Source organism: Thamnophis sirtalis, unplaced genomic scaffold, assembly GCF_051295495.1.
Source record: "Thamnophis sirtalis isolate CommonGarterSnake01/CBP01778 unplaced genomic scaffold, rThaSir2_p1.2 scaffold_12, whole genome shotgun sequence".
NCBI classification, from domain to species: Eukaryota; Metazoa; Chordata; class Lepidosauria; order Squamata; family Natricidae; genus Thamnophis; species Thamnophis sirtalis.
In genome coordinates, this window is record NW_028261392.1 from 47,217,882 (window position 1) to 47,235,611 (window position 17,730).

Genomic DNA, 17,730 nt, shown 5'->3' on the forward strand with positions numbered 1-17,730 from the left:
TTAGTTGACGTCATTTGACGTCATCACAGCGTGATGAAAAAAATTAAAAATTGAAATAAAAATAAAATTAAAGCAAGCCGATTCACATAAAGGTAACGGTTAGGTTTAGGGTTAGGGTTAGGTTAAGAGTTAGGGTTAGGTTTAGAGCGTTAGGGTTACGTTTAGTGTTAGGTTAAGGGTTAGCGTTAGGTTTAGCGTTAGGTTAAGGGTTAGGTTTAGGGTTAGATTTAGGGTTAGGTTAAGGGTTAGGTTTAGGGTTAGGGTTAGGGTTAGGTTTGGGGGGTTAGGGTAAGGTTTTCGCTTTATTTTTACATTTATCGATCACAGTGCGATGTTTTCGTCGCGCTGTGATGACGTCAAATGCGCGCTTTCGTCGAGCGCGATTTTGTCGTCCGCAGTTTTGTAGTGGAACCGGAAAATATACTGACCTGATCTGATCTATGCAAAAAGGTTCTAGGAATCCTTTCTTGCCAGTAGTTCCTGCCCATCCAATAAGATTTAGTTGGGAAGGCACTCTTTGAGTCTCATCTTTCAAGGTTTGCCATCATCAGGGACCATGGAGGCATACCTTTTCTGTAGCTCTTATCTCTCCCTCCCCCTGTCCTTGGCCTCTGCTCCATCTTAGAGCAGATCAACATCATCCCTGTTTGCATTTAGGAAGTCTATCTAAACCTGTCTATTCCAAACAGTCTTGGGGACTGATAGTGTGACAGATCTCTTCCATTCATTACAAGTTTTTTTGTTGTTGGTAGGATTGCTTTCCTTGATGTGTCAATGGTTAGGAAATTGCTTCTTATTGGGTTGGAGGGAGTTGTTTATTTTTCCTCTGTGTTAACTACTTCAATTTATTTTTGTGTCATTTGCAAGCTGCTCAGAACCTTTAGGAACTGAGCAGCATATAAATTATAGTAATCAATAACAATTTAAGTAACAAAAAAATGCTGAATGTGCATTAGCAGTGGGATGAGGCTTCTAAAAAAAAAGACAAACACAGTTTTAGGCTACATGAATGGCAATTTCCAAATTATGGGAAGAAGTAGCTGGACTTTGTTCTGAGTGAGACTCACCTTAATTCCCGTTTCCAAATCTGGGTATTTAATTTTACGGAAGTCTGAGAAGAAACAGAATTGGTCTAGAATTTTCTATTCAAATGAATAGAAAATAAGACAAGAAGCTTGAAGAACAGGGTATATGAGTAATGAGAAAATATTATCAGAAGAAATGTTAAAGACTGAGAGACATTCTCTAATATCCCAGACTCCAGAACCCAGAACAGTTGTTTTATGTCACAGAAAAACAGATTCTGGATGAATGTTAATATCAGTTCTGTAAAAGTAAGAAACTAAGAGTCAGTGATTAAGAAGGTTAACTCCCTTTCCCTTAATGTGATTGTATATTTGGGAACCATACATTGGGGAGGCATTCATTGTTGTCCTGCAATGAGTAGACATTTGGACTCCATAACCTAAATGGTTTCTGATATTGTGGTTCTCTTCTAAGGAAGTGTGCTGATCTACAACTGAAATTTTATTGCATTCTTAATACACTATTCCACTCTTGTTAGGCCCCTCTCTCTGTGTGAGAAACTTTGAATTACTTATCTAAATAAGAGTTTGCAATGAACTCTCCTTTATTTGCATTCATTGACTATAAGTAATCTTGATTGCCATTATTTATTGACCAGCCTCACTATATTTCAGCACAGCTTCTTATAGCATATGTGTGTGTGTGTGTGTGTGTGTGTGTGTGTGTGTGTATTTAAACATCTGTTAATACATATTAGGTGAGGAATTGGAGATGCCACTGTTGTAATCTCTGAATATGGTCTTTTGCTAAGTAAAACTAATATTTCAATTCTAAGCCTACTAATAATATTTTTTTAAATAATTAGTTTTTTTGCGATAGAATACATGTTGGTTGAACAGGCTTAAAGAAATCAGGTTTGTTTGTTTTTTAAAAGATATGGCTCTAGATTTTCTTTTTGTGCACATGTTCATGTGTTTCTGTATGTCTAAAAGAAAAAGAATACAGTGATTATAGAATAACATACATATTGAAGCCATTCAAAGGATTAAATTTCATGTAAGTCTACACTATGTGCTACTTGCAAAATAAATAGTACAAAATGCAATATTTCATTTAACAATAGGTGACAAAACGCTCCAAACGGAATAGATTGTAATAAACTTTGATCATTTTCCTTCTAGGAGTGGGTTTTAAGGCTTCATTTTAGCAGCAATTCCATATGTAATGAACATATTTATATTTCTTTGCATTCCTTTAGGCTAACATTAACTTTATCCTGTCCTATGGACCTAAAGAATTTTCCAATGGATGTACAAACATGTACAATGCAACTAGAAAGCTGTAAGTCAGATATTATATATATATATTTAAAAATACACCACTCATACTCTTTGAGATGCTGCATTTAATATCACTTCATGTAGTATAATACTAAGCTTCTGGCATATGCAGACTATATCACTGAAGAAAACAACTGGAGAATGCAAACTGAAAAGGGATACAGCATCTCTACTACAGTTGCTACTACTTTTTTACTTTACTATTTTTGAAAATGAAAAGGTTAATTTCATTGGCCTTAGTTTGTTCTTGTAATAGAACCTTTTATGTCATCTTAAAACCTGAGGGTTTTTGAGAAGACAGAACTAAATGTTCTAATTCACAGATGTCAAACTCGCTGCATCACGTTGTCATCACATGATGTTTCACGATGTTTTTCTCCTTTGCGGAGCTGAGATGGCCTTGGCCTGCATGTGACACATCTGGCGCATGGGCCACCAGTTTGACACCCCTGCTCTAATTCAACTTCCTATAACCTGACAGAATATTTTATTCTTGAAATCCCACAAAGAAGGTGCCTAGGAATTCTGGGATTTGCATTTCCTATATGTTTGGAGAGAACCTTGGGCGGTGCTGGTAGTGGGAGGATCTTATTTTTCAACATTGAGGAATGGATATGCCCTTCTTGGACAAGGTGATTAAATTTTGAGCTATTTGTTAATGTTTATCAGTAAGCAAGGTGTTTGCTTTCTCCATTTCCTTCTCTTTAGTGATAGTATACATTATTTTCATACTTAAGGGCCTGAATAAAATGTCTCTTTGAATAATTGACTTTTTTTTACTTGGAGGGCTATTTGACACTTGAAATGCAAAGACAAAGAATAAATACATGGAGTAAATAGTGACATTTCTGAGGCAAGCCATTGGGGGTACATTTTTTACATTTAACATAGTACAATATCAATCCTCCACATCCCCCAAAGCATAAACTGGATGGGGGTAATAATAATAAAAGTGACAGGTATAGAAACAACTGGATACTCATCCTAATAGGATAGGAGACTTGACAGCATCTAATGCAGATTTTTCCAATATAGAGTTGTCCAAATATGTTAGACCTAAAAGTGCCTTAATTTGTGGCTGCCATGCTGTTGTGGTCTATAAATTATAGCCTCATTTTATATAAGATGTAGAAAGTTCTATGCATTTCACTTTAATATATTATTATCATTGCTTATGGTGAAATGTTCCCCAAATTTAATCTAGATATATTTCTAATTTATTGATGTGATATCACTCCATGCATTAACCATAATCTGAATTATTACTGATGCATCTTCTTTCAGAAATTAAATAATTTTCTACTGTTGTTGCTTGTTGTAGCAACTCTATGTATTATTATCTAATAACAAATAATTTGTTTGTTATAGTTGGCTATACAATGAATGATCTCATATTTGAATGGATGAGTGATGGCCCAGTACAAGTAGCAGAAGGCTTAACTCTGCCACAGTTTATTTTGAAAGAAGAAAACGAGCTTGGTTATTGCACAAAGTATTACAACACTGGTAAGTATTATGTTACTCAACAATGATTTCCAAAATTTATGAGAAATATTAGAAACTTATTAAAGAATTCTGGTTATTAATATTAAAATTAATACACTTTAATTACATAGCTAAATCAATAAAATGGATTGGATTACCCCAAAAACATGACCTGTCCTGAAACTAAGGCCTTGCCACATTTTTCATGTGGGCAAAAATATAAGATGCCCCAGAAAATAAGCCTCCTGGACAACTCCCCCCTCCGGCCAGTCAGAGCACCGCTCACAGACCTAGAGGTATCCCGAAGACGCCAAGCCACAGGAGCTAGGGGAAAAGGCGCTCACGTTGCTTGGTGCCTTCATGATACCACTAGGTTGGGGAGTGGTGTTCCGCCTGGCCAGAGGGGGGAGTTGCCAGGCAGCTGCTCCCTTGTGGCTCCTGAAGAGCCGGGCACAGCCTCAGGGGTGAAGCAGCCATGGGCCAGCTGCCATAGGGCCCACAACCATAGAGTGCACTCCTAGAGCAGCCACTGCTGGAAGAATTGGAAGCCGGATTCCAGAGTTTGGAAGCCAGAGAAGAAATTATGCTCGGAGCATGGCGGCAGTGGCGGTGGTACCCTGGCCCTGCAGGGAGAGCTGAGCCAGGGCATGGTGAGGCTAGGAGGCATGTGAGCTGGGGGTGGAACAGGTGCTCATGCAACCATCCTCTCTAGCCGGGCAGAGCTCCATGCACTGACCTAGGGGGTATCCTGAATGTGCCAAGCTGTGGGAGCTGGGGGGCAGGCAGAATGCCATGTGGCTTGGTGCCTTAGGGATACCCCCTAGGTCAGTGAATGGCGCTCTGCACGGCTGGGGAGGGGGTTTACCGGGCAGCTGCTTGTGAGCATGGTCACCTCATGGCTGCTTCACCCTTGAGGCTGCGCCCAGCTCTTTGGGAACAGGCTCAGAAGGGAGCAGCCACCTGACAACCCCAAAACAATAAGCCCTCCCCTGATAATAAGGCACAAGTAATATTTTGTGGGTCAAAAGAAAATAAGACCCTGTCTTATTTTTGGGAAAACACAGTACATTTCTGTTAAAAAAACTAATTCAAATCATGAATCAATATATACTTATCAGCAGTCAAGCTGCAAATTAGGTATTGATTTATTTTGCCGTGTTGCATAACACTTAGGCTATTGACATCTTGATGTCTTGATAAATTGCAAATACTGGTATGTAGCCAAGGAAAACATCCATTGATGACAAGCAACAATTCATCTTTAAAGTCATGCCAATCCTCTTAAAAATTTCTATGAAAATGCTAGATTAGAGCCAAGCCATATGGATAGCATTGCAATCCTGAATTAAACTCCAATAACACATTGTATGCAATCAGTTTTTATTCAATATATCCATCATATCCAATGTACCAGAAATAACATCAGCATAGAGCATAGTAGTGAACTCAATGGGTTGGCATTTGGAAAATATAGTCACAGCTGTAGAAATTCACTGCCTTAAACTGATCTAGTTACTTTCTCCCACCCCAGCCTACCTTACACAATTGTTGTGGCAAAAACAAAGAGAAGAAAATAGTATGTATGCTGTCTTGAATTCCTGGCTGAATGGTGGTATATTAATCCAAGAAGTTTTATAATAAAAGAAAGTAGCTTCATAGCTTTGAAAATAATCCATCAAATCTCATCAATCTGTTTCATTTAATTCCTTATAAAAATACTAAAACCAAAACATCAATTCATTTTCAAGATTTCAATAGATAAGGAATTTCAAAGGACATGATTCATATGTGTAACTGGGATATATCCAGCCACAAAGAGCCCTCAGGACATGCATTCTCTATGAAACCCCAGAATCAGAAGGCAGCTCATAACTAACTGACTGACTGATTGTATTAAGAGAAATTAGGTTTTATAAATATACATCTTTATTATAGACCTTAGAATGGGGGCAGGGCATGTGAAAATGGTTGGTTTGGTTTAATGGTTTATTAAACTTGTATGCCACCCTATTCCCAGAGGAACTCAGGGTTGCTAACAAACCAAGGGGAAGGGAACAATACAAGAACAAACAGGACAAAAAATAAATTACAAAAAACAGATTTTAAAAAAACTCGCAACAGTCACAACAATTCGAGTGGGGCTGGGAACTCATCAGCCCCAGGCCTGCCGGAACAGAAAATACTATCTAGGAGTACCCAGATATTTCTATTGCAATTTGAAAACTAGAGAAAAAGTGATAGAGCCAGTGAATAATTTTTAGGAATACCAATTTATAAATGCAGTTGAGAATTGTAGTTCCATACCAGGTCAGATAATTATTTGCAGCATTTAGGGATTTCACTAAATAGATCCAGTTGCCAAAGTCATTTAGTTATTCAGATCTTTTTTAAAAGAGCTGGTCTCTTATATCAAGTCCCAATGTCAACAAATGCTCTTATCAAACTATTTGGACTATGAATCTTCAAATGCACTATTTAGTTCATTATTTTGTTTAAAAGTATAAAGCTGTATTAATTTCTAAAGCCCTCATTTTCAAAACATTAAACAAATACTCAATGAGAGATCAATAAATTGAATCAATTGTTATAATTGCAGTCATCTTTGTGTAAAGTGATATACAACTCTCAAGTGAGTAACTTGAAGTTGATTCCTTTAGGATAGAATGTCAGCCAAGATATAACTTGTATTAGTACTGAAGGAACAATGCCCATCCAGTTGAATAAGATCCGACATTTCACTGTCCATGTGCCTAAGGCAGTTAATTTATGCTGATGAGATAATAGGATTAAAATATACAAAAATGATTTATAAAAGCAATTTCATGTTCTAGGAAAATTTACATGCATTGAAGTAAAGTTTCATTTGGAGCGTCAGATGGGATATTATTTAATCCAGATGTACATTCCTAGCCTGCTGATCGTCATTTTGTCCTGGGTATCTTTCTGGATCAACATGGATGCTGCTCCAGCCAGAGTTGCACTGGGCATAACTACAGTCCTGACAATGACCACTCAGAGTTCAGGCTCCAGAGCCTCTCTTCCAAAAGTAAGTACTTTCCACTTAATTCTGAACAAACTAAATAGAGATGAATCCTGTAATCTTTTGTGTTATGTCCCTTATTTTTTTCATGCATTGAAATGATCAGAAATGTTCTTAATAAAATTATGAACCAGATGTCTTTTATTTCATGTGTATAGAAGCAAATGAGATTTATTATACAGTATATGGTTGAAAGGTAAAATTAAGATATAGGGCATTATGTGAAATACGTTTCTCTTTATTTGCATTATGGAGGGAAGTTTTTTTCTAAGTTGAAAGCTGTACTCAACTTTTGAATATCTGACTAATTAAAAAGTAGGTGGGAAAAGGACAAAAAGCATGTCTATAAAATTATATGTAATTAAATTGCATTAATTACATACAGATAATAGGATTGATCTTGTATGCATTTCTTAATTTTCTCCTTTAATACATCAAAAGAGATACTTGAAAAGTTAGGGGGACTGTACCTAAAGTTTTAGGGGCTATGTAGTTGTATGTACAATATACAACCATGTACAATAGAGAGGAGATACTGTCAGACCATTACAGTTTCTGACTGTTTTTTCCTTTCACTCAAAACAAGTAGTTTTAGTACATGTAGAAGCATATGTATAATATTTTACATAACAGTTCAATAAAAGTTGACCATATTTAATTGCAACCATCCATATATTAAGTTTATCTTTAGACAAAAACCTATAGGGATGTTGTAGTGCGGATAATAGGAGGAAGAAGTATTAGGTATATTCACCACCTTGAGTTATTTATAAAAATAGTGGAGGCAGGGAAAAAAATAAAAAAGGAACAATTACATTCATCCACAAGTTACTTCATGTCTTAACATATTAGTAACCAGGGCCATAAATTTGTCTTTTCAATAATGTATAATAATTTATTTAAATTATAAACTAATTTATTGCCAGTGTCAATTTCTATGCAATATGTAAAAGGTAAAGGTAAAGGTTCCCCTCACACAAATGTGCTAGTCATTCCCAACTCTAGGGGGTGATGCTCATCTCTGTTTCAAACCTGAAGAGCCAGCGCTGTCCAAAGTTGTCTCCGTAGTCATGTGGCTGGCATGACTCAATGCCGAAGGCGCACAGAACACTGTTATCTTCCCACCAAAGGTGGTTCCTATTTTTCTACTTGCATTTTTATGTGCTTTCAAATTGCTAGATTGGCAGAAGCTTGAACTCACTCCATTATGCAGCGCTAGGGATTTGAACCGCTGAACTGCTGACCTGATCGACAAGCTCAGCATCTTAGCCACTAAGCCACCACGTCCCTATGTCATACATATGTTGTTCAAAATAAAAGCATCATCCAAAACTATTAAACTTTATTTCAAAGTCAAACTACTATATGTAATTAGTTCTTCCTACAACATAATAACTTTGCAAACTGTATGTATTTTGGTGAATTGCATCTCCAACTGCACAATTTACTCATTCTTGTCTATGTATCTCAATGCAATCCAATGTTGGAAGAAAAATCAGGTCTATCCCAAGCCAGGAGAAAGATGCTGAAATAAAATGGAGGCATGCTGCAGGAAAGAAGATCTCCATTTATTTGGTAGCCAGAAATTTCAGTGATAGAATCATGTTTCTAGGATGGCTGACAAAATGGGATTTAGAGAAGATGGGCTTTTATACATTCTTTGGGGCTTTGTGATTGAGATGCCTGTTTCTCTGCAAGAATATGTCATTCAATATTTTAATGACTGTTGCCAGATTCCTATGGGGGTCATGGCTGGTTCTATAGGAAAAAGGGGAAATGCAAATCCTAGGTGTTTTGTTTGTCTGAGTTAATCTTGTCAGCTTTGGCTCCTTGCCTACTGTGTTTATTTGGAGTCTCTCTGCTTATGAATAGGGTGGCCCAGTTTAAGATTTAAGATTTAGTTTATTTGTATGCCGCCCTTCTCCGGGATGGACTCAGGGCGGCGAACAACTCAAAGGGGGAAAAGGGGATACAAACACAATACACGTAATTAAAATACAGAAGAGTCATACAGCCATACAAGTCGAGAGGGGAGGGGAACTCATCAACCCCAGGCCTGCCGGCACAGCCAGGTTTTGACGGCTTTCCGGAAGGCCTGGAGAGAGGTGAGGGTCCGAATCTCCACGGGGAGTTCATTCCAAAGGGCCGGAGCTGCTACAGAGAAGGCCCTCCCCCGGGTGGTAGCCAGATGGCATTGGCTGGTAGACAGAACCCGGAGGAGGCTGACCCTGTGCGATCTAACGGGTCTATGGGAGGTAATTGGCAGCAGGCGGTCTCTCAAGTAGTTTTCTGAATGGATAAAAAAATATCCATTCTTAAAGACTAGCCTCTTCAGTTTTCTGCTTGAGGCTGTTTTCCTATAGCAAGAAGACTGGATCTGCTTTCTGCCTTTAAGAAGATGTATCTCCTCCTCTCTTTCATGGAAAATATTTTATTCTGCCTCTTTTTAACGTTAAGAATAATTAATATTTTATTCTGGGGAGGATGGGGCCTTCCTACACCAGTAAGTTTAAAGTATGATTCATTGTATAAGACATAATCTGAGTTCTAGTGAAGTTTCTGGTATTAAGGTAAAAATATTTTCCTATTCTTTAGACAAACTGAGGATGTTCCATTCTGTATTCCATTCCAGTGCTTTACAATTTGCATATAAAATAGATATATAAAATATCAGATACGTTTATATATTTATAAAAATTGATTACTGAGTTTTTAGTCTTAGAAAAATTAATTTGTTTTTGGAGCCATTGAGCTAGGTGGTATACAAGTTAAATTAGTAATAGTAGTAGTAGTAGTAGTAGTAGTAGTAGTAGTAGTAGTAGTAGTAGTAGTAGTGATATAATGTCTCTGGGCCTGAAAATATCACTTTTCTTAATATATATCTCACTAATTACTATAATTATAAATACTGCCAGTAGATTGCAACAAAATTGAATTTATTCTTTAATACAGAAAATAGTATAAACTCATTGTTACAATCAACTAGTTGATTTAATGTAAAGGTCCTAGAATCCATTCAGATCTTCCGTAAAATCATTTTTTCCTATCAGTTTGAGATCTAATTGCCGTAATTTAGAAAAAGGACCAAATTGCATTTATTAGAATAATATAACTTTGAATTGTTATATGAAACATAGAAAAAAATCTATTATATTTTAAATTCCAATTTAGTTCTAATTACCTAAAAAATACAGATATTCCAAAGGAGCTCAGAAAGAAGAATCTGCACTAAGCAAAGATATCCATAATTTGTGACTGGTTAAAGATATGTGAAACCTCCCATTTTTACATATTGTTTAATATAATTTTAGAATTGGAGTGCTCCATAGAAATGTGTGAAATTATGTACCGGGTGGCCTATATTGAGTACATGTTAAGATAACAGATCCTGATTGGAGTGACAGCTATTTTCCTACTCATTAGTGGGTAGCAATATATATTTCATTAATTAGTTTCTGTGTGCCAATTACAAATCCATTCTAGAATCTATAACTTATCTGAACTTGGGGACTGCAGACATCTGGCAGCAAACTGCACAGTGTTTGATCATATTTTATTACTGTTATGACTTGTAGTTCAATGTAATACAATCTGCTGCAATTTAATATCTTGGAGAAACATGTAAAATAGCACAGACTTTGTTTATATTGCTCTTCTGGTTGTAATATGAAATGTTGTTAAAAAGGCTGGTGATTTGTTATTGTTGGTTCAACTTACTGAGTTGCTTTACAAAAAACATGGATTTTCATGCACACTCACTGTGCAGAGGAAAATCCTTCCTGATAAACTCAATGTGTGAGTTAGTGGCATGTTCTACTTTGGTTTTTTTCTAAATAATCTTACAGTATATTGTTCACTGATATTGACAAGCAGGTCTTTTTTGAGCCAGAGTAATTCTTTGGAAGTCATTTCCCTTCTCATACAAGCTTTTAAAATAACGATGCACATGTAAATTGTGTTCATGCTAAAGCCCTACTTCCCATCTATTCAGTATAGGTTATTGACAGATTGAGATTAAAGTTCCAGTTAGCAATGTGTGTATGGGGTCAGAGGCGGGTTGCTATTTTTTTACTATTGGTTTGGGTGCGCTCCTGCACACAGAAGCGTTCAGGTGGGTGGGCGAGTTCGCCTGATCTGGGCTGAACCAGCAGCAACCCACCTCTGTACAAGGTGCAGTTCAGGTGATCCGGACATGCAATCAGAACTTTAAATTGGTTTAAATATTTCACAAAGTTCATCTGCAAGATGTCATGGTAAGCCATTGTTGTATATTGGTTAAGGTATTGGAGACTCAAAATCAAGTCTGTCCTTAGCCATGGCCCTTTCCCATTTTCAAGGTTTTTGTAGAATTGATGCTGATTTGCTCTAAACTGCAAATTCTGCTGCAATTAAATTATTTGAATTAGTTATTTGATTGATCTTCTCTGCAATAACCTTAAATATTAGTACATCATCATTATTACTCAAATATTCTTACATGAAATTAAATGTTGTGGAGTATTATTTAGCCATATTTTCGAATCCTAAATATGATTACTTCATAATATATTTATTTAATAAGCATTATACTTATTCAGTTCAGACTCAGTCAATGTGACCATATTGTATTTTGATGAAGTCTCTGAAGAAGGATAGCTGGTACACATTTGGATGTCTATAACATGGTTTTAGATAATTCCTTAGAATTATTTCCTCTGCATAGCTTAAACTAAGTTTTGGTAGCCTAAAAAGTATACAAAAGAGTTAACAAAAATGGAAAAAAATGGTTTCTAATGATCAAGTTTAAAGTGTTATCTTGAAATTTGATTTGAATTTGATTAGATTCAATACACCTAGAACTATAGATAAGTCCGAGTATAAAATCATAGTGAATAGTTTTTCTTCATGCAAATATTTTCTTAATGCAATATTTGTATTTGCTTGTGGATGGGGAATTTTGACCATGGAATGTTCCATAAAAATATGTATCTCAGCACTGTGCTTGTATAATTCTATATATAAATATTTTATAAAACAGAAGGATTATGTTTGAGTATCTGTACATAGACAGGTATACTAAAATTGTATAAGGTTGTGTGTGTTTGTACACACATGTATATAATAATAGACATGAGGAGTCAATTTTTTATGTCTGGTTTCCATGGAAATGCTGTCTGCGATTAATGGCAAGAGGTGTGTTGTATAATTATAGGCACTAGTTCTTACTCAGCCTAAGAAAATACTACATCACTAAATAGAACAAAACATTTTCTACAGCAAATATAATCATCTTTCTATTTCAGTGTCCAACTTATTTGTGAGGTGATCAGAAACATTCTGTACTGAAATTTCTTCTTGAAAGAAGAAAGAATGTGTTCTAAAAGAAAATAGTAACTATATGATTGCAGATTGTACAGGGTAATAATAACTGTCAGGGTAGGGATTTAAGAGCTGACCAGCTGCTACAATGATGCAATGATGCACTGTCTTGGCTAAATGAGACAAACTACCTGTCCTGGTGTGTAAAGATGGAAATGTACCTGCAAAGGGAGGAGTTGTGAATGATAGTTACTGATCAACCAGCAGTCTTGGATGATGGGGACTGGAGAAGGAATGAAAAGGCATTAGCCAGCATAATCCTGCATTTGGAGGACAGTCAGCTGATACATGTGAGGGCTCTCCAGTCTGTGAAAGAGTGCTGGGAGGCTTTGCACAGTGTGTATGTTAGAGAGTCTGTGGGCAGCAAAGTATTGATGACAAGGAGACTGTATAAGGCACAACTGTGGCTGGCATGACTTAATGCCGAAGGTGCACAGAACATTGTTACCGTCCCACCAAAGGTGGTTCCTATTTTTTCTATTTGCATTTTTATATGCTTCCAAACTGCTAGGTTGGCAGAAGCTGGGACAAGTACCGGTAATGGGAGATCACTCCATTACGTGGTGCTAGGGATTCGAAACACCAAACTGCCAACCTTTCTGATCAACAAGCTCAGTGCCTTAGCCACTGAGTCACAGTGTCCCTATATGTATATGTATGTTCATGTGCATGTATGTGTATGTATGTATGTGTGTATATACATATACATACACACACACACAAACACAAACACAAACACACACAAACAGTATGTATAATACTATTTTCCAAATTTGTACTCATCTCCCCCTCCCAATTTTTTGGTGTTCTTCTACATTCACACCCTTGTCTTTAAACAGTACCATTCTCTCTTTATAATTATCACTTTTTCCATAAATACATTTAAACATCAATAATATTTCTTCATACAATGTATTTGTTGTCCCCTGCTGAATCACTAATATTTTAATATTTTTAAAATTACTCAATATTCTACCAGAATTTCAATATCTCAATTTTCTAGAAACACCAATAAGCTCTCTCTCTGTCTCTCTCTCTGTCTCTCTCTGTCTCTCTCTCTGTCTCTCTCTCTCTCTCTCTCTGTCTCTGTCTCTGTCTGTCTGTCTGTCTGTCTGTCTGTCTCTCTCTCTCTCTCTCTCTCTCTGTGTGTGTGTATGTATGTATGTATGTATGTGTGTGTGTGTGTGTGTGTGTGTGTCTGTTCCAGTGTAACTCTGGAACGACTCAAGCAATTTCAACTAAACCTGGTACACAGTTGACTTTCTCTCTGGGAAAAAAAATACTGTGGGGGTAAGACGTCCCTAACACCCCTTGGGGTGTGTGTTCTGTTAAGATACAGTCTGTTGTATCTTAAAATGGCTTCTACTGTACAGTGCGATGGAATTGCCATGGTAATGGCTTCACAGTATTCCACAAGGAGGCATTCCACAACCTGGTAAAGGGAAAAATCCAACATTAGAAATTATGTTTGGTCCAGATATTTTCTCCCTATAAATAAATACCCGGGCAACGTGGGGTTATCAGCTAGTTGTTAATAAGATTTAATCAGTCCTGGGATTATATCTCTAAAGCCCCTGAATTTATAGTCCTTGAAAGTTATAAGTTTCAATATATTTTACATGCTATTAATAATACTACAATTAAATATACATAATCATAGTCTTCCACCTTCTAACCTTAATATGCTTATTGTTATAATAAATTCTATTATATGTCAGTATATGTACTAATATTTTCCCAATTTGTACTTTCTACATTTTTCTATTAGTTTTTAATTCAGTCACCGTATTGCAAGATATTTTATCTCTAGCTATCATCTCTTAGCCTTTTTAAAATTTTATCATTTATTGACTTTTTGAGAACTCTTTTATATTTCTCTCTTGGAATCTTATATCTCTTTCTAACATTTTTATACAAACTGAATGTTCCCTTTCCCCTTGCCTCCTTCTGCTGCATGGGTCATCTCACATAGTAAAACTATGCTCACTCTGACAATAACAATTTATAAATAGTTTATAAATTATTATATAATTATGTATAATTTATACATATATAATTATGTATAATTTATACATATATAATTATGTATAATTTATACATATATAATTATAATATAGTTATAAGTATATTATAACTAAAATCAATTATCTTGCTAATTGGTAAAAACCAAAACCAAAGTTTCAGTATTTTCCACCTCAAGCACAAAGTTCAGAAGCGGTCTCCATGTGGAAAAAAAGGTACTTATATTATTATCTTTACTCAAAGTACTCAATTTTGCCATGAATCATGTTCCAAAATTTATTTTTGTCACATGTCCACCATAAATCATAAAAAGTCCTTTCTGTACTTTTACACTTCCAACATTCATTTGACATACCTTTATACATCTTAGAAAACTTATCTGGTGTTAGATACCAGTAGTACATCAACTTATAACATTTTGTTTTAAACTATAATTTAATGTAAATTTTAAACCCTTCATCCACATATTTTCCAATTGTTCAAGCATCACATTATATCCAAAATTCCTTGCCTGCAATGTTTACATGTTCACTTTTCAATTTCAATTTCAATAACATTTTATAACTCTTAGCAATAATATGTTTATCATTTCCACATAGTAAGATTTCCAATTCATTTTTAACAAAATCAAACCCATAACTCTTTTTATCCAATTTAAATATTTCTTTCAGTTGTTGGTAGGTAAACCAATGGCAAACATAACCTTCTGATTCAAGTTCTTCTCTCTTTAGTATAGAGTCACCAAAGTTGAAAGATAAAATTTTGCTATATGTCCACCATTACTTTGTCACCATTATTTTTCTAAATAAAGCTTCCTGGGGTGACACCCAAAGAGGCAGTTTTGTAAAGAGCCTTGTTTTATATTTATTCCAAACTCTTAGTATGGCATGTCTAACAAAATGATTATTAAAATCAACATTAACCTTAAATTTATCATACCATAGATAGCTGTGCCATCCAAACCTTAATTCATGGCCCTCTAATTCAAGTAACCTCTTGTTCTGGAGATTCACCCATTAAACTGGTGTTTATTCATACCATATCATATTTTGTTATTACTGTCTTTTAATGAGTGGATCATTCAGGCATGTAAAGTCCTAGTGATATTATTATTCTTTTTAAGGAACAGTCACTCACACAAAATAATATCTGAGAATTTGTAAGAACCAACCATACTGCTAGGCTATAAACAGTTCTCAGGTGCTTTTTCAAAGAGTTTTCTGGTAATGATTACTCAAAAACTGGAATGTCAGTTGATGAATAACTCATTTCATTTGGACTAGGTGGGAAGAAATAATATTTCTTTGCAATTTCACTTCTTTGCAACTTTGCAACTTTAATAAGATTTGTATGCTGCCCACTCCCTAGGGACTTCTTCATGTTTTACTAGAATAACAGAGTTGGAAAGATTCTTGGAGGTCTTCCAGTCCAACCCCCTGCTCAAGCAAGAGACCCTATACCATTTCAGACAAGTGGCTGTCCAGTCTCTCCTTAAAAGCCTCCCACAACTTCTGAAGGCAAGCTCTTCCACTGGTTAATTGTTCTCATTGCTAAGAAATTTCCCCTTAGTTCTAGGTTGCTTCTCTCCTTGAATTGTTTCCATCCATTGGTTCTTTTCCTGCCTTCGGGTGCTTTGGAGAATAAGTTGATCCACTCTTCTTTGCAGCAGCTCTCAGATATTGGAACACTGCTGTCATGTCACCCCTAGTCTTCTTTTCACTAGACTAGACAAACCCAACTCCTGCAACCATTCTTCATAGTCTTCATAGACCCTTAATAATCTTTGTTGCTCTTTTCTATACTCTTTCCAGAATCTCCACGTCTTTTTTATAACATGCGAACAAAACTGGATGAAGTATTCCAGGTGTGGTCTTACTCAGACCTTATAAAGTAATATCAATACTTCACATGATCTTGATTCTATCCCACTGTTAATGCAGCCCAGGATTGTGTTGGCTTTTTTGGTTGCTGCTACACATTATGGTCTCTCATACTTGTGTACCTCCTTTATGATCTTGCAAGTGATTGTTTACAGCTTTTTACAGTTCCCAAAGGAATGGGTATCAATGTTGCTTTGCTTAAATTGCAATGAAACTACTCTAAGAACACCTACATAGAACATTACTTGATCCTGAATATTTTTTCCATAATTTTTTTTATCTTTTGTTCTCTTACATAGCATTTTAAGTATGCATTCACATAATTGTTATTCTTCTTTACATTTATCATTCTTATACAATTATTATTTCATTTAATAGGTTATAATATACAGTTTGGGTTGCTTTATTTACCATCCCTTCGTCCTGTTGTACCTTTCTCCTACTCCTATGCTTCCTCTTCCTCTTCCTACCCTCTCTCCTTCCTCTCCCTTCCACCCTCCTCTCCTTACCTCTTTCTTCTTTCCCCACCTTCCTTTCATTCTCTCATCCTCTCTCTCTTTCTTTTCTATTATTGTAGGTGTCTCTTTCAGATCCTTGGGATGGTATTTCCGCAGACCCAAATATAATTTGATATCATTTTTTATTCCCTTACCTTCGCTAATCTATCCTAACTATATTTCCCCCCTTTATATCTTGCTCTTGGATATATACTTTTATATTTAATATTTTGTTTTCTGTTTTCCCCTTCTCCCTCCCTTTTCCATTTAACAGTACATCGTCTGGGTTCTATATCTTCTCCCTACTTTCTTTTCTAGGTTCCTTTCTCTAGCCAATCATAAAATCTTCCCCATGTCTTGCAGTACTCTGATTCCTCTTTATCCTTTATTTTCATTGTCAATCTATTCATCTCTGCACAATCTAATATCTTTTTTATTATCTCTTCATCTGTTGGTAGCTTATTTAATTTCCAATTTTGGGCAAATACAATTCTTGCTGTTGTAGTTACATGTATATTCAATTTAAATATCCTCTTTCTTGAATTTCTCTGGGATAATACCTAGTAAAAATATCTCTGGTCTAATTCTATTTCTTGTTGTAACATTTTCTTTAACCATACTCTTATCTTAGTCCAATATTTCCTTGCTTCTGCACATGTCCACCACATATGATAATAGGAGCCTATTGCTTGTTGGTACTTCCAACATTTCACTGATTTGTCTTTAAACATCTTTGCTAATTTTCCTGGTGACATGTGCCATCTATAAAACGTTTGGTTTAGGTTTCCATTGTAGGCTGTTGACATGGTTAATTTGTTGTTCCTTTCCTATAGTTGTTGCCACTTTTCTAGCTCAATCGTGTGGCCAAAATTCTTTGCCCAAGTTAACATTGTATCTTTAACTACTTCTTATAACCTAGTTCTTAATAGGTAGCTATATAGCTTCTTAATTATTCTTTCTTCTGTTCCCATAAGTATCTTATCCAACTCCGAACTTCCTAAGTTAAAACCGTATTCCCTTTTATCTTTTTCATATCTTGATTGTATTTGCAATTGTGAAAACCATTCTATATCAATCCCTTG

The 17,730-nt window shown here is 35.7% G+C and overlaps 1 protein-coding gene across 2 annotated transcripts in view; it reads left to right on the forward strand.

Annotated features, from left to right (window-relative positions):
• Positions 1 to 17,730, forward strand: part of GLRA2 (glycine receptor alpha 2) — a 154,880-nt gene that overhangs the window by 45,723 nt on the left and 91,427 nt on the right. For both annotated transcript variants that reach the window (XM_014070879.2, XM_087726230.1), the window contains exons 5-7: positions 2,285 to 2,367; positions 3,735 to 3,872; positions 6,683 to 6,897. In XM_014070879.2, coding sequence (XP_013926354.2) covers positions 2,285 to 2,367; positions 3,735 to 3,872; positions 6,683 to 6,897 — 436 coding nt within the window. The remainder of the gene's footprint in view (positions 1 to 2,284; positions 2,368 to 3,734; positions 3,873 to 6,682; positions 6,898 to 17,730) is intronic.